The 26891-nt window shown below is 29.8% G+C and overlaps 1 protein-coding gene across 15 annotated transcripts; it reads right to left on the minus strand.

Annotated features, from left to right (window-relative positions):
* Nucleotides 1-859: 859 nt before the first annotated feature.
* LOC143228930 (PR domain zinc finger protein 14-like) lies at nt 860-25846 on the minus strand. Of its 15 annotated transcripts, none has more exons than XR_013015522.1 (9): nt 25744-25820; nt 24703-24822; nt 20929-21035; nt 17206-17436; nt 16306-16623; nt 9147-9745; nt 4867-6150; nt 4391-4820; nt 860-4044 (listed from the first exon to the last, which is right to left on the minus strand). XR_013015522.1 is itself a non-coding variant. In XM_076460424.1 (9 exons), the coding sequence occupies exons 2-4, from the start codon at nt 24815-24817 to the stop codon at nt 16352-16354; spliced, it is 618 nt and encodes a 205-aa protein (XP_076316539.1). In that variant the 5' UTR covers nt 24818-24822; nt 25744-25819; the 3' UTR covers nt 860-4044; nt 4391-4754; nt 5320-5412; nt 5841-6150; nt 9147-9745; nt 16306-16351. The 15 variants fall into 15 exon arrangements, 6 of the variants coding, with proteins under 6 accessions (XP_076316539.1, XP_076316538.1, XP_076316540.1 ...); XM_076460424.1 differs by lacking the exon at nt 20929-21035 and having other exon boundaries at nt 4391-4754; nt 5320-5412; nt 5841-6150; nt 25744-25819; XM_076460423.1 differs by lacking the exon at nt 20929-21035 and having other exon boundaries at nt 4867-5412; nt 5841-6150; nt 25744-25819.
* Between the last annotated feature and the right edge of the window lie 1045 nt (nt 25847-26891).

Genomic DNA, 26891 nt, shown 5'->3' on the forward strand with positions numbered 1-26891 from the left:
CATTTGTATAAAATCTTCTGTACAAAGTTTAGAACGTATTTGAATATCATAATACACATGAAAATAAATAACAACTTCACTTATTGAATAATTTTAATCAACTATTATTTCAGAAATTACATTGATAAACCTTATATTTAAAATTGATTTTATAATTTACAATACATGAGCAAAAGATTAACAACAAAGTTTGTATATTACAATCTTTTATAGGGTTAATATTGTACTGATTTATAAATTAAAATTGTCTTGTAAAAATAATTACAAAAAAAGATTTCTTTATTAATGTGACTTTAACTGTAGAAAAAATTATAGCTTTTAAAAATGTTTTTTTGTTCAAAATTGAAAACAAGTTATATTTTATTATTAATTTCACTTCCACATCAAGTAGTATAAACTCTGATAATGCCCTATTTCCCAGCTGCTAGTGACACAGTTTATAAAAAAGAAAACATGTTTTATATTATACAATGAGAAGTTGTTCCTCTATAAACAATGTCACTATTAATGATATGTGTACTTGAAATTATAACTAAATAATTTAATTATGAGGATGGTTAAGGTTCTACCTTTTCTGACACGTTTTCTTGAACACCTAATGTTACAGACATGCTTTCTTTATGTCATATTTCTTTTGTATCTTTTACTTTAAGTTATTGCTCTCTCTAAATATAGTAGTGTTTACTTCTACAATTATCCAAAAAGAAGTCAACTCAATTTAAAACGTTTAATCTACCAATTAAGATGCATCAGATGTTTCACAATCTGTATTTAAATTTATCTAATTTCAAAGAGAAAATCCTTACATTCCACTAGCAACAAAATACAGAACGAAATGAGCTCTAACATTCAAGTATGAAATTAACAATGTGATTGTTTTTTAATTTACACAATTAATTACATAGTAGAATTGAGACTTGCTAAGTTTTTCATGCTATTTTATAAACATAACAGTTTACAAAGCTACACAAATAAACTGAAGGATATTACACAACTTTTGTACAAAATACCACAAAACAAAAAGCACAGAACACTAAATTGTGAATTATGCAAGACCATTTTGAAGTCATGTTTTAATACACACATACAAATTTACAATAAAAGGATCATATTTTTGAAAATACTTTGTAGCGATGCATATCACATTTGTTACTAATAATGGAGAAACACTGTTTATAACTATTGTCAGAATACTGTTATTTTAAATGAAAATAGCAAATTTCCTAAGAAAACAATGAAATGCATTTTGTTATTCTGAAGAAGTTGTAATAATTTATACAAATATATTCTAATATCACAATTTTCCTTTCTTTACAAGAAATAAATTTTATAAAAATATACATCTTAAACACTTACAAATTTAAAATTGGTTGGGAAGAAAAATTTTCATTTACACTTAAAACCCTGAATAAAGACTAAAGCTGCACCTAAGAGATAAAACACCAATGTGCAACACATCTAATATAATACCATTAAACATGATAGGCTTATTACGTAAATTACTTCTCACACTCAAATAACTGTTACACTGTGAAGAAAAAAGATACATTTCTGCTCATTAGAAAACTTTTTTTGAAACATACAAGTATGTTGTGTTCACTTTCTTTCTGTACATAGTAGTTATTTTTATAGTAGCTAATTTGTTAATGAGGCAGCATTATATTTTTAGCTCAAGTCAGAGTTTACCTGAGAAAGAGTTAAAATTTAGTAATTACTATAACATTTAAAAAATACAGTTCTAGACTTCTGATTTTTTTTTTAATTAAGCACAAAGCTGCACAATTGGCTATCTGTGCTCTGCCCACCAAGGTTAGTGAAACTCTAAATTCTAGCATTGCAGTCTGCACACATCCCACTGTGGGGCACTTTAATTATGAGGAACTAGATCCAAAATGAGCATGTTGAATAATGATTTAACACATCATTATTTGACATAAACATTAGAAAATTTCTAATTCTATTTAAAGAATACAAAATTGTCATATTTAGCAGTAAACTCCATAATTAAGTAACCAAACAATATATCAAATATTTATATATAAAAAAAGTTTTCAAACATAAGAATCTCGGGTATTGCCGATGAATATATTGTCAAATGAGCAAGTTTCCACTTCATTCAGATTCCTGATTGTGTTCCACACACGGCTTTGATTTGGTCACCAAACCTTCACTGTTTTCTTGAAGACTGTTGTGTACAAGTTTTTTGTGAGCTTTCAGAGTATCCTTCCTCGTATACGTGCGTAAGCAGACATCACACTGAAACACCATTTGGTAGGGTGAGTGTTTTCTCATGTGTCTTCGCAAATTGCTTTGGTTGTGAAAGTTTCTGTGACAAATTCTGCAGGTAATATTACTATATGGTAACTGTGGGTGCAAGTAATGTGGTAATACTAGTGAACCCGAACGCTCTTGTGGTAGAAAACCTGAAAAATAAACCTGAAATTAAATTAAGTACACCATAATAAAGTTAATTCATCATTTGATTGAAATGTAGAAGTTCAATATTCAATTACTAATAAAACATGTTATACTAAGAACATTTGGTACTCTCAGTAATAAAGAATTTGAAGTTTCAATTATTATTTCATATATTTCATAAATTTGGAAAAATTTGATTAAAAAATAAAATACTATATGTGCATCAGAAAAAAATTCAAAACATTTGTCTTAATAAGAAAGAAAGAAAAGATCCTATAAAAGTTCATAAGAGTATCAGAAGGGTTTCATTTTTACTGTAGACAAAATTTTAAGTTCTATTAAATGTGACGAGCTAGTGACACCTTATGACTGATAGACCTAATACTTGTGACAAAATTTTTAAAATGTTCCCATAATAATTTATTTACATGCACTATTAATAACAACATTCTATATTTTTATGTGACAAAACAATACTTACATACTCTTAAACTAGTCTGAAATTCACAATACAGTAATTAAAAATGTGGAAAAACAAACATTTGTGGTCTGGCATTAGTTTTTTAAAAAACTGAGTCTATTTGTTACATACATTTGTATCATACAGCCTTCTAGTTAACAGGAGTAATAACTTTCACTTATGCCATATGATAAGTAACATTGTAATATTACAAAACATTTAAAGTGTTTTGAAAAGCTTGTAAAATGTTTTATTTTTATAAATTAAATATTACATCACAAATATCAAGTTCAGATATACTTAACCAGACAAATGCAACTAAACAAATTTTTTTTAATAACCCAAGACTACATAACTTGAACAACTTTAATAATCTTGTCAACAGTTCAATGTTAATTTCACCATCCTTGCTTTTTTTTGCATTTCATCTTACTTCTGATTTTATTTTGTTAATAACAATTTTGACTTACATGTTTAATACCAAATAATTTAGTAAATATTTTGCTGTTAATTTTCACTCCTTCTTTCCAAGAACAAAAATGTTGCAAGTTTTAACTATGAACATCAGAAAATCTCTGTGTAAGTTCATGCAGCATTTGGTGCAGTGATATGATACAGCATTACAGATACATATACATTTTTTTATAAATCTTTTAATATGTATTTAAAAAACACTTAACAGAAGTGTGAAATTTTGTAAATAACTGAAAAATCTGCCAGCCAATGGTTTAATTTCTTTACACTTTTTTTAAGACAATGCACAGTTGAATGCATTTATAAAAAAACAAAAACATTTTTATGAAAGTATTAAAAGCATATGACAAAAGTTATTGCAAAAAACAGTATATATCTTCTTCAACCAGAATTCTCCATATGAAAGTAATGAAAACATTCTTTAGGACAAAGAGCAACTTGACATTTTCCACACATTGTACGCGTTTCTCTTCTCTTTCCACGATAGCTACAAATACGGCATCTTCGTGTTGGATGTGCCTTTTTCAAAGTTGGCGGAATTGAGACCGGAAGGTGTTCAGATACAGGTCTATTCTCTATATGTCCTCGTTTGTTTTCACTGATATCTACCCATGATGTAACCATTCTATCCTTCCAGGTGTTTAGTTCACTTTGACTGACCTGAAATGTGGTGTGCAGCTTCAACTCAATATCTACAGGAAATATAAAAATATTAAGCAAATAAAATAATTTATCAAAATATACTAAAATACAGTATTGTTAGGCAATTTATGTAAGCCTTTAATATTACAAAATATTCTGCCTATCCACTAATTATTTAAAATACATTTAAAATGAAAATTTAAAAATTAAACAAGACTTAAAAAATGTGTTTCTTGTAAAAGAATTACAACAGATGAACAGAGGAATTTAAAATTTTAAAATTCTTGAATAGAAAAGATTGATACCTTCACTGTTAGTGATCTATTCCTTAAAAAGTGTCAAATAATGAATAGACCAGATCAAAATGTTTATGGAAACAGAATGAGTATTTATTACCAAACTTATCACCAATCTCATTTACTGCTGGTTTCAGTAAACGTCATACAGAGCCTGTTTCCTGAAATATCTCTATTTTGAATCCAAGCATGATAGTAAACAAAACACTCTCCGTCACACAGACCAACATCACAAGTTCTGCACATCACACGAGTGTCTCTTCTTCTTCCACGAAATGAACACACTCTACATTTTCTCTGAGGATAGCGCTTCTTCTCAGTCTGAGGAACATGTATCTTTTGGTGCCCCATTTTACCAATATCTGCTTCAGAATAGTTATAATTTGTTTGTCCCACTAATCCAACCATCTTTTGCCATTCTGTCCATAAGTCTTTCGATAATGGATCATCTTCAAAAAGTTCTTCTGTTGAAAGTCAGAGAGTAATAATTAAATCAGCAAAAAAACACACACCAAAACATTAATGGTTACCTCTATTCACAGCAAAAAAAACACACACCAAAACATTAATGGTTACCTCTATTCATCTAATAACTTTAACAATTGTGCTCTTTAACACACACCCCTTTCTTTCTGTTTCTCAAATAAATAACATGTTTATAAAACCTAATTCTTTCTGATTTGATATAAAATCAAGCTTATTGTTTAGTGTACTAACAGTGTGTATAAGCTATGAAAAATATGGAAACAACCACACAACTAGTGGAATAAAAAACCTGTTTATTGTAGCTGAAAGATGTGTAACACCACTGCACCATCAAATCCAAAACAGTCTTTTTTTATTAGAAAATTCAAATACAATTCAAAGTTAGTGCTCTTGACTTTCATACATATATATGTACATATATATATATGAATTTAGAAATCATATTTGAAATATTTGTTACAGAAGTTGACTTCAAGAATTTGAATTTGATCACTTATTAAAGAATTTGCTCTTTTCTCTGGATAGTATTTTTCTTATACTTACAACTTCATGATTACCGATCCACACAAGAACAAGTTTCCTTTGGTTCCACACTCCATAACATTACTTCAAGTGGGTTCTAATGGTATTTATTGTCTAAGTATAAAATTCTTAGTAAACTGACAAAATGAATCCAAAGAAAAATCGTATTATGTAAGCTAGCATTTAATAAATTCAACAACTCTGGTTTCAGAAAAATATAGCAACAAAACAACAAACTTATAAATATGGTATAATACAGGAAAATAAATATATTTTACAGTACATGCTGAATATTAACAAGTGATACCAGATTGAAGGTTAGAAAAACCATTTATGGCAAGGGTGGCCAACTGATAACTGAGTGCAAATGTAGCCACTATACATTTTTCTTTCCATTACTGGTACTTACATAGTTATAGAATGAGTGTGTAGGACTACATACATGTGTGTGTTTAGAAATAATAATGTGTATATTTGCTATCTTGTGTGTCATTCAGAAGCAATTAACAAGAGAGCTTTAAACCAACCCAAAGAAAACTTACAATAAAGAAGTTTCCTAAAATAACTTGCGAGTCAAGATCTCTTTTGATTTCACTGGTTGGTGATAGTATTCAAAACATTTGCCATCACACAGTCCTACACCACATTCTTGGCACATGAATCTTGTGTCCCTTCGTTTTCCTTGAGAACGACACACACGACATTCTCTTTGAGGATAACGTTTCTTTTCAGTTTGGGGAATGGTAACTTGATGATGCTTAGTTGTATCTACATCGGCTGGAAGGATGTTATGATCTTCTTTCATCTTCTGCCAGCTATACCAACTATTTCTCAACAGGACACTGACACAGTCTGTAAATAAGAAACATTCAATGTATTAGGCTTGAAAATACCCAATAACTCTTAATACTGAGCTGAATTTTATCACTTTCAAGAGGCTTTTGTGACCAGTTATGATGTAAAAACTGTATCAGAATGGATTATTTTTTTGAAGTACTAAACTTTTATGTTTAAAAACGAATTGCATCCTGAAGACCTTTAACCTTTAAATATCACTCATTCACACATATACACACACATTAAACCATACTCATTATTCTATTCTATATACATGATAAATTGCATAAAGTTGTAAGAATCATGAACAAAATTTGTTTTATGTATATACTGTAATTTATTTAGTATGTTAAAAGAGCAGCACTGCTTGTCATGTTACTTTTAAACTGGTGTACTGTGTTATATTCTTACAGTATCTTAATATACATTTAAATAGCAAGGTTCCAGCTTCAATACAAGGGACATGCAAACAAATTTAATTTAACATACAGTGAAATATCTTTATACAAAAACCACCAGTTACAGAACACGAGACTCCCAAATTATGAAGGCATAAGTACATTTTCTACCTCCTTATTTAACAAAAGATTTTTCAAAAATTTCATGCATATAATGTGCATAGTTTTGGCATAACCATCAGAGAAAAGGTAAGTTCCTTTCATCCTAATTACCTATTGCACTGAGTCATTCACATTGAGTACCACATACTTCTTGAGAAAAAAAACAACATATTATGTAGTAGACAGGAATATCTTGAAATGACAAACAATCAAATGGGTAGCATCCTGAAAATAGAACCATTACTGTTTTGTGTATATAGTGCTTTGTTCTGTCAGTATGGGAAGAGTTTATTCCCTCAAGTTCAACATCCCCCCCCATCACACACACAGACGTGTCTCTAGAAGTTGCTGAAAAGATGATATCCTTTATAAATACAATCAACTTGATTGTTTGTGTGTTGATTAAAAACTATTTTGGTTAATTTTTTATGTGTGAGGTCTTTCTTTACTCACAACTTATCCAAAAAATCAAAGAATTCAGATTAAATCCACAGCATATTTTCTGCTGAAATTCCTATTATTCAGTAGAAAATTCCCAATTACTCTTGATGGAAATCAGTGTACCTAAAATCAGTCTTATAACCATTTTGGAAGTACAAAGTCACTAAAACTTTAAATACATATAAGTTGCTCTTGCTGTTTATAAATATATATATTAAATTGCACTCTGCCAACTATGTCTTAGAGCTCTATGAATTCTGAAAAAATATCTTATTAAATTCTAATAAATTATGAGTGAAAACAAAAAACCACTCAACATCTGGTATATAATATTAGTACTGCAGTTACCAACTTTTGTTGAAAAGTAAAATGGACCAAAGATTTGTACTAATTCCTATAAGCTTTTCCATAAGAATTTCTTCTCCTGTTTATTCCTTTACTACATACATTTTTTGCCTACTATGAAAAAGATACATATAGGATTTTATAACTTTTATCCTAAAAAACATGACATCTAACACAATATGGTTTATTTTTTATGATTCATTTAGTCTACAAAACAAAGCTGCAAAATACCACCTGAGCACTCATTCTGGACATGTTAAAACTGGCTGGGGATGAGTGTTGGAAAAAATTAATTTTTCCTCAGAACAACCACACCAACTTTTAAAAAACATTATACAGGGGAAGAGGTAAATTTTAAAGTGATGTGAACAGCTCTCCACTTATTCAAAGGATAATAAAGGAAAGACACACTTTATGGTTGAATACATTGATTTTAAAAACATTTCCCACATAAACAGAGAATTGGGAATTCATTTAACATTTCTTGTGACATTTTTGTTGCTGAATTGTACTTTTGTCACATAATTTCCTTTTCAAAGCCACAGAAGTATTTCTCTATTCCAAGAAAATAGGTAACAAAAACTTTGCACTCACAAATTTATATAGTACACTGTTTAATGATGAATTACTGTCAATCATATACACTGTGTGTGTTTTGGGATGAGTAACATAATTGCTTAGTGGGGGAAAAACTGCATCAAAAGAAAACCACAAGAATGAATATGTTAATGAAAATAGAACAAGTCAAAACTGATTGATACATGACAAATTTTTTATCAGTAATAAAACAAGACTGAATCTTTAATGGCTGCAGCACTAACGAGCCTCTGCCCCTCACTTTGACTTTATTACTCATCAGGATTTGTACCACCCTACCCTCAAATTGAAATTCTTTCAGGTAGAATTAGAGTAAATTAATCAATAAAACCTTGAGTGTGGTCAAATAAATCAATCAAAAGGGTCTCACTTCCTGAGTCCAAAGCTGTAATTAGATCCAAAATCATTCAAGAAATGAGACAGAGGTATGATCTCAATATAAAGTTGTACACATTTTGTTTCATTTACAGATTACAGTACAATTAATATTCAATTTGTACAAATCTTATGCTAAAACTGTTTGTAAAAATAGATTGTATCTGTTGATTTCTGTGGGACAAACAAAATTATGAAAGGAAGCAGTAACTTTTGAATTTCACTTGTCCAATGAAAAAGCAGATTAAAAAAATATTTTTCTCAATCTGTGAATTTTTCTTTTATTATTATTATTATTACAGATAGTAACTCCCTTGCTTTACTACTTTATAGTAATGAAAACAATACATTACAGGTCCATTCAAAAATAACAAAGGCTGTTCAAAATGTTTTGCATTATTTCAAGTATCATGAAATTTTTTCTTCCGATATACTTTCTAAATGAACATGTTCTTTTGACATTTTTCTAAAAGTAACCCTCTAACACACACACAAACTACAGTGTAAGTTGTTCTTCACTTTATTTTCTTCCAGAACAATGTTTGCTCATGCATGCAAAATAATGAACCTAAAAAACAAATTTTAACAGCTTGGATAAATCAAATACTAGATGTCATATTAATTGTTTTTAACACTGCATCTACACATTAAACTTTAGACATTATATATTCAAATATCACAGTGTTGACTTACAACACTATGTGCTGCAATATCACAATACTGGCTTGTTACACATCATATTCTTCTGACATCATATACTGTGATATCACAATGTTGACTTGTTACACTACATATTTGGACATCTTGTTCTTCTGAGACTATGTACAGTGATATTAGTGTTGACTTGTTACATTACTATCTGGATATTATATTTTTCTCTTCTTATATTTATCACAGTGTTAACTTATAACAACATACACTCCTTAAATGATCTACTCTGATATCACATTACTGACTTGGAACCCTGTATATGATATCACAGTACTGTCTTCTGACACCATGAATCCAGGTGTAAAAAACTTCATGTCCTTTATGCAACATAAAGCAAAGAAAAGACTAAAGACTTGAGTAACTTTCAAAATGTGAATGTTTGTAATGTGCACTGAGATTGTCTTTACGATTATAAGATCGTCCACAGATGGTGCAGTAGTAGAGTTCACGATGCACTTGATGTCTCAACAGATGGCGTTTCAAGTTTCTTGAGTGCAAAACTTTGAGACCGCAGATTGGACAGAAACAATTTTCTCTGTCCTCTAGAGCACAAAGTACGCTGCCTTTGTACACCTCTAGTGCTGAAATTGAAAGTAAAAGCAATTACAAATTCAATTCTAAATTTCTTCAATCATATGTTTTAATGTTGTTTTTTTATAAACAATATAATCAGCACAAATTCATGCTTAAAAGTATCATGCAGGCTGATGCTAAAACGTTTATATGAGCAGTAACATAAAAGAAAATAAGGACTTACAATAAGAAATATCTGATAAATGAGAAGAGAGGAAATAAAAATAATGTTGAAAAAAGAGCAGCCAAAAAGTTATTGATTTCATAAAATCATGCAAATAAAGAGCAGTAGGGAATAAAAATTTTCCTAAAACAAATCATGAATTATCTTTTGCTTAGTTGGATTAATTCTACAAGTTGTACATTATTTAAGTTTCATTCTGGATATTATAAATTTTTGATATTTTACTTTTGCCAGTCTTATTAAACATAAAGATAAAACAACAGAAAAAAATCACAGCCACATGAACATCCAATTGTATCATATTGACTCACTTAATAATTTCAGTTGTATAGAAATACAGATTCAAAAATGTCACCCTCAGGTTAAAAGTCTCTTTCTGTTATTCATAAGTACCTTATACTATAAAAAGTAAATTTCACAACACAATTAAGAAGTATGTTTTCTTCTTTTTTTAAAACTTACAGGCATTGTAAGTTAAAATTAGTTAATTACATATTATAACGGATTGCTCTCACCTTAAAGAATTATACCAGACAATAACTATTGTTATGAATATCATACATTACTGATTGAATGACACTAACCATAGAACATTGGACAAGAATGAACACAATGATACTAATGATAGACATCTGACATTGCTACTTATGGATAGGGAGGACGAAAGTGAACAATCGACACTACTAAGAACAGATAGGGACACTAGTTATGGATGCATTAACATATTAAGAATAGATAAGAATACCAGTTATGCACATCTGATACTCCTAAAAATAGACAGAATGACACTATTTATTGACACACCATATCACTAAGAATAGATGGGAACACTATTTATAGGCATCCTAACCTACTAAGAATATTCAGTGACACCACTTATGGAGATTCCACACTGCTATGAATAGTTAGCAATACTTATTATGGCCATCTCACACTGACAATTATTAACATGGACACAATATGGTAATTTTAAACTGTTAGGAACAATTAAGGACCCTAATTACTGCACCTCTTACTGCTAATAATAGTTAAAAACATTTACAACTGCTTAGAATGGATAGTTCAACTAATCAGAATTACCTCACTCTGGTAGGAGTGGAGAATGCCTGGTTACAGACATATGATGCTATTAAAAATGAATAGTTCATATATACTTATGGACTTAATTAAATTAGTAAAAATGACACTATTTATGCACATCTGATAATGCTTAAAGAATGGATATAAAAACAATGGTCATAATATTTCCCAAACCTACTAAATAATTAAGACTAGTTCTGAGAATTTATTATTATATTACTGAACAATAACACACACAGATATGATGCTACTAGTACACCTAACATCCATAACAACACAGATATGATGCTACAAGTAAACCTAACATCCATAACAACACAGATATGATGCTACTAGTACACCTAACATCCATAACAACACAGATATGATGCTACAAGTAAACCTAACATCCATAACAACACAGATATGATGCTACTAGTACACCTAACATCCATAACAACACAGATATGATGCTACAAGTAAACCTAACATCCATAACAACACAGATATGATGCTACTAGTACACCTAACATCCATAACAACACAGATATGATGCTACAAGTAAACCTAACATCCATAACAACACAGATATGATGCTACTAGTAAACCTAACATCCATAACAACACAGATATGATGCTACTAATAAACCTAACATCCATAACAACACAGATATGATGCTACAAGTAAACCTAACATCCATAAAAACACAGATATGATGCTACAAGTAAACCTAACATCCATAACAACACAGATATGATGCTACAAGTAAACCTAACATCCATAACAACACAGATATGATGCTACTAGTACACCTAACATCCATAACAACACAGATATGATGCTACTAATAAACCTAACATCCATAACAACACAGATATGATGCTACTAGTACACCTAACATCCATAACAACACAGATATGATGCTACTAGTACACCTAACATCCATAACACACACAGATATGATGCTACTAGTACACCTAACATCCATAACACACACAGATATGATGCTACTAATAAACCTAACATCCATAACAACACAGATATGATGCTACTAATAAACCTAACATCCATAACAACACAGATATGATGCTACAAGTAAACCTAACATCCATAACAACACAGATATGATGCTACAAGTAAACCTAACATCCATAACAACACAGCTATGATGCTACTAGTACACCTAACATCCATAACACACACAGATATGATGCTACTAGTACACCTAACATCCATAACAACACAGATATGATGCTACTAGTACACCTAACATCCATAACACACACAGATATGATGCTACTAGTACACCTAACATCCATAACACACACAGAGATGATGCTACAAGTAAACCTAACATCCATAACACACACAGATATGATGCTACAAGTAAACCTAACATCCATAACAACACAGATATGATGCTACAAGTAAACCTAACATCCATAACAACACAGATATGATGCTACAAGTAAACCTAACATCCATAACAACACAGGTATGATGCTACAACTAAACCTAAGATCCATAACAACACAGATATGATGCTACAAGTACACCTAACATCCATAACAACACAGATATGATGCTACAAGTAAACCTAACATCCATATTTCTAATTTCATTCACAATGCAGAACAACATCTCTGATAGTTAGTAGATACATCAATTCTACACAACTGGAATACAGTATTTAATGATTGAATAAATACCAGGAATAATCTAAATACACAATACACTTCTGTTTCACTTCTGGTATATGTTTAGTAGCTTAAGGGTCATTCCATGTCAAATCATCCAGGGCACTGCAGGTGACCCCCACAGAATGCCTTGAAAAAATTCACATGTGCTCATCTACCCATAAAATGAAAAATTACCAAGGATTAGATCAATATCTCTAATAGTTTCTGATTTACAGCCCTGTAAAATTGTTATTTTTTTTTTTTTTTTTGGCAAATTCAGTAATGGTGGTAGAAGGCTGAAATTGGCTACACTGACTGAATTTATCTCACAGAATTCAAAAATGGTCTCAAACCAAGTTTATCTCTCTTAGGATTTGCATAGTGAGGCAGTAAAATCACCCGAAAACCCAAAATTGTAAAAAACATTGGTTTACGTAATAAGTCATAGCTCTAAGACTTAATATGATACAAAGCTGAATTTTTTTCAAATATCCTATAACATATCAGTTGATAAATCAGCAATTGCTGTAATTAATTGATGTTAAATAATGAAGTTGTAAGAAACAAGAAAGAATTAATTTATTTCTGAATATGTTTATTGGCATAACTAGTTAGGTCACATGGCAATGCAAATATACTGTGCATGCATTACAGTTATGCAGATATGGCTGAGTTTAAGATTCATAATATAATAAATACAAAGGTAAATTAGACACCAAAAGCACAGTGCTACAACAGGGGATAATTGAGAAAGATTATAGTCACATCAAACTGCAATAATCATGACAATGAAATGTTTCAAAAACTGCTTTGGTGAAAAATTAGCCTTAACAACATCAAATAAACATTGCTTTGTTCAAACAGCTTGAATAAATTTCTGAAATTTGAGTTTGAGTATGTTCAGATTACTTTGACTTAGAACATAGTGGTGAGCACTACTGCCTTGCACAGTAGGTGTACTTATCAAAGAATATGTTGGATAGGAATCCAGCTTTCATCTTTATGTGACCTTCCAGGCTACGAGAACAATTTGTTTCTTGATTTCTTCATAAATGACACCAACACATTGGAATGTTCATCTGATTTATCTTTTATGTTTCCCACATACCATTCATGATTGTATATGCATGCCACATATTTCCCTGGCTGATAACTGTCATTGCTATCATTAGACTCTATTTGAGCTGCTGCAGCATCACTTTCACTGTTACTACCAACAGTTACAACTGTGTACACATCATCATCTGATAGCCTTCTCATATAGAATGTGTTGGTAGAATAAAGATATGATGTGACCTAATACCTGTCACAGTTTTGCATTTTTCATAGTGCTCAAGTAGATCAAACTTTACTGCAGGACTGATTCCTGATTGACAAGAAAGAACTGAATGCCCTGAATGTGGTCCTTTACCCAATGGTTCATATCAGAGACACTTAAAATTTGATAATTTATTATTTTTTACAACCTTGATTTTTTTGAAGATCGTGTTCAGAGATGTATAAATATATAGTAAAGGCTGATTAGAATATTTCAATGGGATTCATAAATTATTTCAAAATTGTATAGATATATTTGCACACCTGAATTGAAGTTGTTTTTTTTTGTCAAGTAAACAATGTATGGTCAGAAACACCATCCTGATTTTTTTTGTAGATCATATTCAGAGATGTATGAATATATGGTAAATATCTGAAAAGGCTGAATAACTGGTGACATGGTCAAACTATGGCCTGAAGTAGGGCTATTTTTAGCTAAATCATAAAAAGTTGCATGCAACTACATTTTTTTACAGGAGATCTAATAAACTTTTAATTACAACAATTGCTGATTTATCAACTGATATGTTATAGGAAATTTGAAAACAAAATTCAACTTTGTATCACATTAAGTCTTTGAGCTACGGCTTATTAAATAAACCAATGTTTTTATGATTTTCGGTTTTCAGGTGATTTTACAGCCTCGCTATGAAAATTCTAAGAGAGATAAACTTGGTTTGAGACCATTTTTGAATTCTGTGAAATTAATTCAGTCAGTGTAGCAAATTTCAGCCTTCTACCATCATTACTCTTGCAGCTTTAAACAGCCAAAGTTGCCCAAAAATAAATTTGCCAAAAAAAAACAACTTAAATGGTACAGGGCTGTAAATCAGAAACTATTAGAGATATTGATCTAATCTTTGGCAATTTTTCATTATATGGGAAGATGAGCACATGTGAATGTTTTCAAGGCATTCTGAGGGGGTCGCCTGGAAAATTTTTCAAAATCTGGATGATTTGACATGGAATGACCTTTAAACATTATTACTGTTCATTCCACTGCTTTTGACAGGTTTAAGAATGCCATCTCCAGTATACCAGATAAAAATAGTTTAATCAAACAGGCAAATATACACTTTTTCCCCATATTTTCTTAATACCATTCTAGCATATTTATCTTTCAACTGTTACAAGTGCCTTCCATTATACTTAAATACTAAGTTCACATCATCCTGTACACTAACAAAACAATAACATTAACGGGACATCAAAAAGATCTATACAATACATTTACATTGCTGAGTAAAAACCTGGAACCCGTTTACTATTACAGAAAACAAAAAAGTGTCTAAATTATAAATCAGTAGTATGTGAACTTCACAAAACATATAGGTAAATGTGGTATGCTTTAAAGATCTCGTAAAAATATTTCTCAAACTTTGTTTTATGTACATATGTGCTTTCTACTTAAAAAGGACAAACATATCCTACTATGATAAGAGAACTTATTATTATCAAATATAGCATGCTATCTTTTCTTTCAATTCTAAATTTCTTGTTATCCTACCAAAAATAAAATGCTAACATTCCAGTATAACAACTTTAGGTGTTGCAGTTCTGAATTCATTAACCTTCCAGCTTATGGAAATGGGGAAAAACAAACAAAAAATATATATATATATATCATCTGAGCTGTTTTTCCATACATTTTTCTTTGACATTTATAGTTGAATAATTCACCTGTGCAACCACATCTTTAAAATACTATGGTCTCTACTTGATGTTGAATGAGATTATGGAAGCTAAAGTTTAATAATCTTAAGGTTGTATCAAACCTTTTCTTGTGAATAAACAAAGAGATGCAGAATTAACCCTAAGAATCATACAACTCTTTCATTTGATAAATCAATCAGTTGCTGAGTTGGAACAGTTGAAACATGACACAAGTCTCATTATCTGTTAGATATTATATATATGGTCCTAAAAATACCATTTTGAAATTTGATAAATGTATTAATAACCCAATTTTATGGCAATGAACTGTGATAAACCTAGCAAGTTTAAGTACATTTAAGAAACTATCCAAAATAAAATATTCAATATACAGGTGAAAGTTAAACATGTTTTACATTAATGAAAAATTATTATACATATATTAAAAGACACAAAAGTTTGACAATATTCAGCATTATTTCACAATCAGTATAAAAATAGTTTATACAATACATACAGATTTCAAATGATGAATACAATAAGTTCTTTTGAAGAAAAATACATCATTATCAGTTATAAATGTTTGTGGATTTTATATTTTATTATACTCTGTTTTGATACATAGTTACAAGGTGAAATTAACATTTCTGTATGGATAATAATAAAAATATTTACATATTCAAACACCATAGAAGCTCTTAATGTTCAGTAGAACTCAATATTATTTTCTTGTTTGTCCATGTTGAACTTTCATGTGTGTTCGGAGGTCCCCAGGCCAGCTGAAGCTTTTTTCACACAAAGTACAATGAAATTTTTGCTTTCCACGTGTGTGAATTAACATGTGACGATTATAGTTTGAACGATTGGCAAAATTTCGATTGCAAACTGAACAGAAGGTTACTAAACTTATTTTTCCTCTTGGGTATGTAGAATGAAAGGAGTGATGTGATGAGAATCTTGGGTAAACATACTCCAAATTTGCTATAGAATTACCTGAGAAAAAGAGGAAAATACAAAGTGTTATAAAAACAAAAATATAAAGTGGTATAATATTTTCTTTCCTCAGTAAACAATCAGAACTATTGATGCTAATTTATATCAAGGTCATAATATGTAATGTCATTACATTTGATCAAACAAAAAAAAAACATTTGTTATTTTGGTCTGTGAAAAAAGTTACAAACTAACATGCTCTATGATTTACTTCACTAACACCAATGATTTCATGCTAAAACATTTCTATTGTAGTGGACTTATTAATATTTGACAACCTTTTTAAGGTGCACACACATTTTAAAAGCTTTACTGAACTTTTTCATTAATAAAATAAATTTAATCTTTGGTCCAATATATTATAATTTTTAAAAAATGACTTAAAACAAAACAGTTATATCTATCATTAAGAAAATTTTATTCATAACATATTAATAACAGCATATAGTTGGAAAATTTATTTACAAAATGGAAAAAACAGTATAAATATTGCAAATCATCTCTTGCTACAGGGAAGTAATACAGGTTACATTTAAGCTTAAAATAAATCAATGTATTTGTACTAATAAGTGTGGTCAATACTAAATAAACTATTATTAGAAACTTCAGGTGCTCCAAAGTGAACTACTCGTATGTGTCTGTCTAAAGACTGCTTTCTGGTTAAGATTTTTCCACATAAACTACAAGAAAAGTTCCGTTTCCTGATATGTTGGTAATGTCGATGAACTCTCAATGATGATTTACAACTAAACGTTTTCGAGCAGATTTCACAGGAAATTCTTATGCCCCGCCAGCATGGTCCAGAATTGGAAGCTAAAATAAATATATTAAGTAAATACATGGTATTTATTTATTACTAGTAATGTACGGTCACCTCATAACGTTTAATGTGTAATACATAAATGACGTGTTGAAGTTGTGAACTTAAAGAAAACTGATATTAAAGCAAATACTGCAAAACATGTTATGTCTGTGCATATCACTCTAAATCTTTCAATTTAAGTAAAAATGTTGATATTAAGTAAATATTCCATATTGATATACTTGAGACACATATATTCCATAATATGTAGTTCTAATATAAATATATATCATAACCAGTTCTCTGCAATAAGAAAACAGTATATTTCCTATGAAGATAGTTTAAAATCATATTCTTGAAAAGGTAAAAACAATATTAATGAAAGAGAAATAACTGGTTCTGAGGAAAGCCATTTTATGAAAAAATATCCCTTGACAACAATGTCAAGTTCACCCTATAAAACAACTAGAACTGAATTGACATGAATTCAGTCTTTAACGTATTTACTAAGCAATTTTTATCACTCTAAGAGAATACAGTGGTGAAGAATGAATTAACACCTGAATATGTTTTCATAACAACTTGAAGTAAATATATGTAGTAAAGATGGTTGATATAGGTATTAAAAACTAAACAAGTAACAATATTTTGACCCCTTAGATCAATCAGCATCAGGTTAACAATGATGACCCAAAAAGGCCACAGCAACATTTCTTGTTTAGTGATGACCCAAAAAGGCCACAGCAACATTTCTTGTTTAGTGATGACCCAAAAAGGCCACAGCAACATTTCTTGTTTAGTGATGACCCAAAAAGGCCACAGCAACATTTCTTGTTTAGTGATAACCCAAAAAGGCCACAGCAACATTTCTTGTTTAGTGATGACCCAAAAAGGCCACAGCATCATTTCTTGTTTAGTGATGACCCAAAAAGGCCACAGCATCATTTCTTGTTTAGTGATGACCCAAAAAGGCCACAGCAACATTTCTTGTTTAGTGATGACCCAAAAAGGCCACAGCATCATTTCTTGTTTAGTGATGACCCAAAAAGGCCACAGCAACATTTCTTGTTTAGTGATGACCAAAAAGGCCACAGCATCATTTCTTGTTTAGTGATGACCCAAAAAGACCACAGCATCATTTCTTGTTTAGTGATGACCCAAAAAGGCCACAGCAACATTTCTTGTTTAGTGATGACCAAAAAGGCCACAGCATCATTTCTTGTTTAGTGATAACCAAAAAGGCCACAGCAACATTTCTTGTTTAGTGATGACCCAAAAAGGCCACACCATCATTTCTTGTTTAGTGATGACCCAAAAAGGCCACACCATCATTTCTTGTTTAGTGATGACCCAAAAAGGCCACAGCAACATTTCTTGTTTAGTGATGACCCAAAAGGCCACAGCATCATTTCTTGTTTAGTGATGACCCAAAAAGGCCACAGCAACATTTCTTGTTTAGTGATGACCAAAAAGGCCACAGCATCATTTCTTGTTTAGTGATGACCCAAAAAGGCCACAGCAACATTTCTTGTTTAGTGATGACCCAAAAAGGCCACAGCAACATTTCTTGTTTAGTGATGACCCAAAAAGGCCACAGCAACATTTCTTGTTTAGTGATGACCCAAAAAGGCCACAGCATCATTTCTTGTTTAGTGCTTTAAATAAGTTTTAAAAACTCATATCAACCATCCTTTTTTTTTCCATTTTATTATTTATTTATCAAATAGGGAAATATAAAGAAAAATCTAAGTTGATGAATTTTGGAAACACTGAATGATTTAGACTTAAAATGAAAAGAAACACCACTATTCAGATTTTAGTTAAAAAACATATATATTTAATGCGACGATACAAAAATGAAACTACATGAACATTTAATATTTGATAAGGCATGGATAGATCAGAATTCATTTGAACTTAAGAATAACTCATTTTGTTATACATAAAAAAGTCATTGTTTGGTAAAATATATAAAAAGGAAATAACTCCCATTTTGTATGGCTCAAACACGTGAATTTAGCAAAAACATTGCTTGATGGAATTAATGAAAAAGTAAAATTTGGTAAATACATAAACTAGAGTTTAATAAAAATCCATTTTTTAAACTGAAAATATCATTAAATATGACTTAATATTTTGGAGAACAACACAAAATATATAAAAAACTGTTTAAAGACAAAACATACACTAATATAAAAGACATACATTTTTATTTTCCATAAGAATAATGCTGTAAGTGAATATATAAATCTATAAACAACAACCTTTATTTTTGAGTTTAATACAATAAATAATTCTATTACCACACAACATTATTTGTATACAAAAAAAGGAAAAAAAACAACATACAATTAAATTCCTAAGCAAGACATGAACATAATTCACAGACAAATATTAAGTAGCCTTAAAAATAATACCATGAACATTAACAAATATCCATAAATCCTAAAAATGTACAAGGTTAAAAAAGTAGTCATTTGTTAAAAAAAATAATTACATGTTTTGACCTGTAATAAAAGTCTAAAATACAGGGTGTTTGGAAAGTCACTGTGCACTTATATATTTATTAAGACATGTTTCAATATAGAATACAGGAGGTAAATATGAATGACAATTATAAACAATGTTGAATGTGACCCCCGTTGGCATCAATACAGGCCTGGATCCTTCTTATTTTGTTTCTAAACACTGCTATCAGTTGTTGGCTTGAAATAGACTGAATGAATGCTGTTATCGCTGCTTTCAAAACTGCACAGTGACTTTCCGAACACCCTGTACAATTACAATTCTTCACTAGCAACAGAATACTGCTCTGATGGCTTATGCAATTTAACTACTATTATTCCAATATCCTTTCATCCAATAATGCTGATGAGTGATTCACATTTATATTAACCATATGATCTAAATTATAACCCAAAAATCATTAAGTACTTGCTATTACTAAAGTAACTTGTTCTATTTCTTCAACTAATCCAAGACAATCTATAATACTTCAACATCCTTAATACAGTTAGAAATACCCAATTCATAAATCATGAATATTCCAGTATCATTAATGTAAAAAGGAAAATACAAAGGCCCAAGCATTGACCTTTGGGGCACTCCACTGGTAAGAAGGGTTCTGTCTGATTAGTCTCTATTGGTAAAATCTTTTTGTTTCTCTCATCCAACAATTAAATTTACCAGTCTTTTCCCAACCCTCACTGATGCAATTTATCAAAATATTTAGTAAACTCTAAGAACATTGAATCAACATCCTTTCCATCATCCAGATGGACATTAATGTTCTCAACAAAATTAATAGGTAAGGGAATGTTTTCCTTTAGTGAATCCATGCTGATTTTCCTTTAAATCATCAAATCTCAATAGTAACAGGTAAAGATTTCACTTAGAAACATTCTTTTTATATTAAAAAGACAGACCAAAAAAAAACAACCTAAGTTTGAATATATGGAAAGTTTTGTCAGATAATATCATCTACTAGAAATTGGTATAATTACCCTGGAGTCTTCAAATTTTACACAAGTATCACAATGATTAACACAACATTGCTCTGTGATGAAGAGAACATTTCTTAAATTTTATCTTGCTGTATTTCCTTTTAAAGCTGGAAGAAAATTGGTTGTATTATATTTATGAAAAAAATGAATTAAATAAACACAACAACTTTATAGTATGATGACATCATCTCTGTTGGTACTATTATTATTCTCTACTAGAGAAACTTTCAAACTCAGTTTATAAAACTTTAGCATCTAAAAGTCACTATTTTACTGATATGTGTGTATGGTAGGTGGATTATATATATATTTTTAAAACATCAAGTTAAAAGAATGCTTATTTTATCCAATATGAATCAAGATGTATATTTCCCAGCCCCCAAAAATTAACAGAAAATAAAAATTAAGATCCTGAAATTTAAGGGTAAAAATATTTTGTGATTCTACAGACCAGAGTTACCATAATGCAAAAACTTGTATGAAAAACAAATACATAACATTGCTTACAAATACAAATATACTTCACTAGCACTGAGATATATATATACCACCCATCTTCACTTGTACACATCTTGTTACACTATTCACAAATTCAAATGTCATATCCATTTATTTGAATAATTAAAACTACTATTTCATCTGTATTACTTTGTATCACTTTAAAATTATATTTTCATTATAAAAAACATAACTGTTTAAAACAATAGCACAGATTATTCATAAATGATTAGCAAAAGAGCAATTTCAATAAAGATTCAAAAGCACTTTCATGAACACTAGTATTTCTTCAGATTAAAAAGTTAGAGTGCCATTATATTGTGACTCAGAAATATAGAGCATGAAGTCTTGTTGTTGAAATTAAGAAATAAAAGTAAGATGATACAAAGTTTAAACTGTACACTCATGTTTTTATGTTAAATTTATTAAAACTTATCAATAATAAATAATATTGAATGTAATTCTGTAAACAGATTGTGATGTTCACTTTTACTGTCCTGTAGGTTAATGTTTTTGTTTGTTAAAGAGCACCTGTCAGACATATAACCAAATTTTGACTGTTTTTTGAAACAACATTTTATTAATCAGTGATGATGAGAAAACCCACTTGTAGAGAAAAAATATGTAAAAATGGCTGATTTGGGTTGAGAAAAATTTTATGTAGAGGAGTGAACAACGTTTCGACCTTCTTCGGTCATCATCAGGTTCAAACCAGCCATTCTTTCATATATAAAAATTTTATTCAGTTATGATATCTCCTTACTGAATTAACCCTTTCACCACAGGCTTGGTATAATATGCGAGTTTGTCTGCACATTAAGTGTTTGCACTATAACTTTTGATACAGCATGTGTATCAAAATTTGGTAGACTTTTAGTAAAGATTACAGGTATATTGTCTACCAGAAATCTGAATTTTTAATGGAATATTTTTACTAAAGATTTGTTTGTGAAAATAGTCTGAGTGCAAAGTGGTTTCATGTCATGATTAAAAAATTTTCTTTACTCCAAAAATTATTTGCATAATCTCTAAAACCTTCTAAAAACATTTCAAACATTTGTTTCTAGTAAGACTATATTTTATTTTCTATACTCTAACTATGTGGGCTCTGTCACTAAACCAACCTTGAATAAATCATAAAAAAATTAGGATATATAAATTATGCTTTTTTTGTGCTAGGATTGCTACAAATTATAACATAAATATACAAATGTTTCATCTAACCAGCTTAATCTAACTATATATATATTTAAACATTTATTATTTTTTCATTATAATGACCTTCCACTCATGCCTAACTAACATGAAATAACTTACATTGATGTGGTGCACATGCACTTATGACCCAGTAATATAAAACTGACCTTTAGTCTCTACTGTCTTGACTGTGTTTTAGGGGACTAGTATTTTTCAATATACAGTCACATTTCAATATATGTATATAGATAATTACTATTTAAAAATAAGATGTTCAAACTTTTTTTTTTTTATATACAGAACATTAAATCAAGAAATAAAGCAACCAATTATCTCTTCTCTCCACTACCTTTGTACTTAGTTGCTGCCAAGTCTTTTAAAAGTTCACACATGAAATATATCAAACACTTATTTTTGTTTTTGTTTTATATATACAGTGGAAAAACAAAAAACATCATAAGTAATTACACTAATACCATAGAATTCCACTAAACTTAGTAACTAAGATGTATTCAGTTAAAAAATATGAAACTTTCAATAGACTAAAGACAACCTAGTTCAATGAAATCTTGGATTCAAAGAATGTGGAAGCCTTTTCAAAGATTAAAATGGCAAAGAAAACCACTCTAGGGGCATTCTAAACTGTTGATTGGTTATTCATATCGTTTAATGAAGAAAGTGTATATATAAGGGCCTGTTTTCAAACATGGAAAGAGGTGAATGTGCCCAAAGTTTTTGATTCAGTACATAAGCCATATCTAAGCAAAATAAAAAGATATGAGGTTCTTATATGAGAATTTGATAACATCAGTAATTTGAATTCCTAATTTGCATGAAACTATAGGCTTAGTATTTTCACATCACAAACATTTAATTTTAAACAGTGCTGCATTCAACATACCACAACTCACTAAAATCTATATTAGGTGTGTGTTTTAATATTTACTTTTAAATTAAGAAAGTAACTCATATATAATATTAAAGTTTGAATTATAACCTACAATTTGATTCCAAACTTACTGACATAAATTCATAAACTAGTAATTCAAAATTTTGAATGCAAGTCAACAAATATGATGTCATGGCCTTTGACCCATTGCAAAATGGTTAAATCACAACTTACAGAGCTAAGGTTATAAAGTAATAGTTTTTTTCTTTGCAATAGATATGAAGATGCTCTCCATCATATGAAGTTACAGTTATAAGCAAAGTGACCTATGCTTTCATTTTTTAAAAAGAGATTCAAATACTACATGTACAGCTACTCTTCATGACATCACATATTAATACAGAATTAGTTTATGATTTCAATGTATCAAAATAAGAATACTCATTTATATACTTTTACTTTTGTTGCTATATATTTTAAATACATTTATGAATGAATGTGGTGAGATCCCAAATGAAGTATTAATTTAAATTAATTCATTAAATATTTCAGAACTTTCACTGAAGTTATGACTGCAGCCCTGAATGCCATGTGAGATGTTTAGTTTTTCTTTGATACTTTATATCAAATGGTAAATTAAAACTATTAATAAGGAAATAATGTGACTTACATTAGTCTCTTGACTAATGTAATAGCTAGTCTCTTGATTGCCTGCCCAGAGATATTCATTTGGATATTTAGAAATAAATAGATATATTTCCACTGTAATCCTGAATATATTACAATATCCAATTACATTTACTAATTTACTTGCATGTAAAAGCAGCTCATAAATCATACTTTCCAAATAACTTATCCTTACTTAAACAATAATAATTATATATGCAAATAAGGTACAAAACATACACTGTTTACTTCTATGCATTACAAATTATATTTCTGTTGCAACTACAATTACATTTGTTTTGTACCTCTAGATGAAGAAGACGTAATTTGTAAGATTCTGAAACAATATCATTACATTCACATTTTGCTTTATTAATAAAAGCCATGACTCTCATGAAATAATTTACAAATATCACAACATACAAGATCATTTAGGGGCATTGATTATTACAAGTTGCATACACTTGAGTTATTATGTACTAACCTATTGTAACTTATGCTAACACAGTAGAACTAAAACTAACTTAGCAAATAAGTATGGTTATCTCTGATAATCATGGTTCTCTGCACAATTAAGCCAGGGCTGACACAAATTAATGTTCCTGTGCTGTAAATGATGTAAACAAAAAATCCACACATTTCACCTAACAAGAGAAACAAAGAAAAAAAAGATTACTTGAGACAAGAAAGCTAGATAAAGTGCATATAAACTGAACGCTCAACAACGGTATCATGGAACTATTGCTTTTATATATTATGTTTCCAAAATTATACATGTAAAACATGGCTGGTATGGGTTGAGAAAACGCTATGTAGAAAAACAAACAATGTTGTTAGCTTCTCTACATGGTGCTTTCTCTACCCATACCAGCCATTTTTTACATATATAATTTTCTCTACAAGTGGGTTTTCTCGTCATCACAGATTATTATGTTACCAAGTCCCACTTTAGGCGAAAGCACAAAAGCAATCATTTTATAGCCATAGATGTCTTCTTGCATATAGCCTTTTCATTAACTGATGAACAACCACTGTGTTTAAAGTCAATACTACTACTATTTATTTAGAATGTCTTCTTTTCTAACTACCTTATTTGTTGCCTAACAAATGGATTTGATTTGTTATAAAACAGCTGATGTAAAACTCTATTGGGAATTAAAATAAAATATTATGACCGAAAACTGAAAAAACAAATAAATGGACAGTTTCACTGTCATACACATTTAAACAAACTGTCAGTGTCAGTTATTACATGTCTGACGTACATATACAGTTTTTTGGGACCTGATGCACTCTTTAAGTTGTACTTTCATTTGTTTGTGAGTTAAGCAGACTAGTATGGTTTCTTGGAATAATAAGTTACCTTTAATGATTAAGTTAAATTGTTTTCGAATGCTAACTTCGTTCCGCTTACATGACTTAGGCCTATTTGAAAATTAAATATAAAACAAAAACACTGGTGCAGTGCTACTATGACACATCACAAACCATTAAAGTTTATCTCAATTCCATTGTTTATTATAAGATGAATAACAATAGTATCAGTTTTAAACTATGTATCAAACCGTGATCTTTCTCCTGATTTCTTTTTGTTGTCACTTAAATATTTTACACCGTCTACATCACCGCCCTCATTCTCACATTTTACAATACAACAACGCCCTCGTTAGTTCATCTAACCAAAATAAAAGCTAAAGAGAAAAATAAACATTATCGAAAACAAAACCTATTCTAAAAAACTTGAAAAGCTTTGAAAAAGGTTTCTAATGTTACATATCTAACTATTTGAATATAATAAAAATGACTGTTTTTCCTACTATGAAAATCTGAAGAGAGTTTTTTGTGAAAAAAATACAAATCAAGTAAAAGCCAAAATTCCAATAAAAACAACGTATACCTCTCAATTTAATGAAAGCTACAAAAAATTTGTGTTTTTTTTATTAATTGCACATTTTACAAAGTATTATGCGAAGAGGGAATGGAAAGGACAAAACAAGTTCAGCAGGTGTGAATACTTGTATGTGTTTTTTTTTTCAACGATTCATTTAAGTAATTCATAACTGATTAAAAAGCTGAGAGTAAATGAGCAGCCAAAATATTTCGCACTTTGAATGTAAACTAAAATCATTGGCTATTTGCATGTTATTGTCAAATTAACTAATTTTTTTCAAAGATTTAATTTTGCTTGTTCAACAGGTGGATAGCTATGCAACAAAACGATCTAGTGATGACCAGATTTTACACAAAAACAATGGACTATACTCGTGCGCTTAGAAAGTGACAAGGTAATTCTCTCCAATATAATGAAGTTTATTTGTTGTTAAACGCAAAGCTACACGATACGGTATCTCTGCCGTGCTCACCATGAGTATCAAGACTCGGGTTTTAGCGTTATAAGCTGATAAATTTGGTTCTGAGTCACTGGAGGATAATGTAAGAAGGTAAAAAATCCACTGTTTCAAGTTTGCCTTCAAATCTACACTTAAATTTAACTTTAAAACAAATTAATTTTAACTAATAACAACATTCAAATACACCTAAAACCCTTTAACTAAGGAAAATGAAAAACAATTATAAGAAAGTGCTGGTAAAATTAAAATGTTTTATGATTGAGTACTACACAGTTTCATTAAAACATTATTAAACAATTAAAAAATATAGATACCTCTTTATACATACGCACAAAGAGAAGAAAAGAAAGACTAATTAGCAC

Source organism: Tachypleus tridentatus, chromosome 10 (assembly GCF_004210375.1).
Source record: "Tachypleus tridentatus isolate NWPU-2018 chromosome 10, ASM421037v1, whole genome shotgun sequence".
NCBI classification, from domain to species: domain Eukaryota; kingdom Metazoa; phylum Arthropoda; class Merostomata; order Xiphosura; family Limulidae; genus Tachypleus; species Tachypleus tridentatus.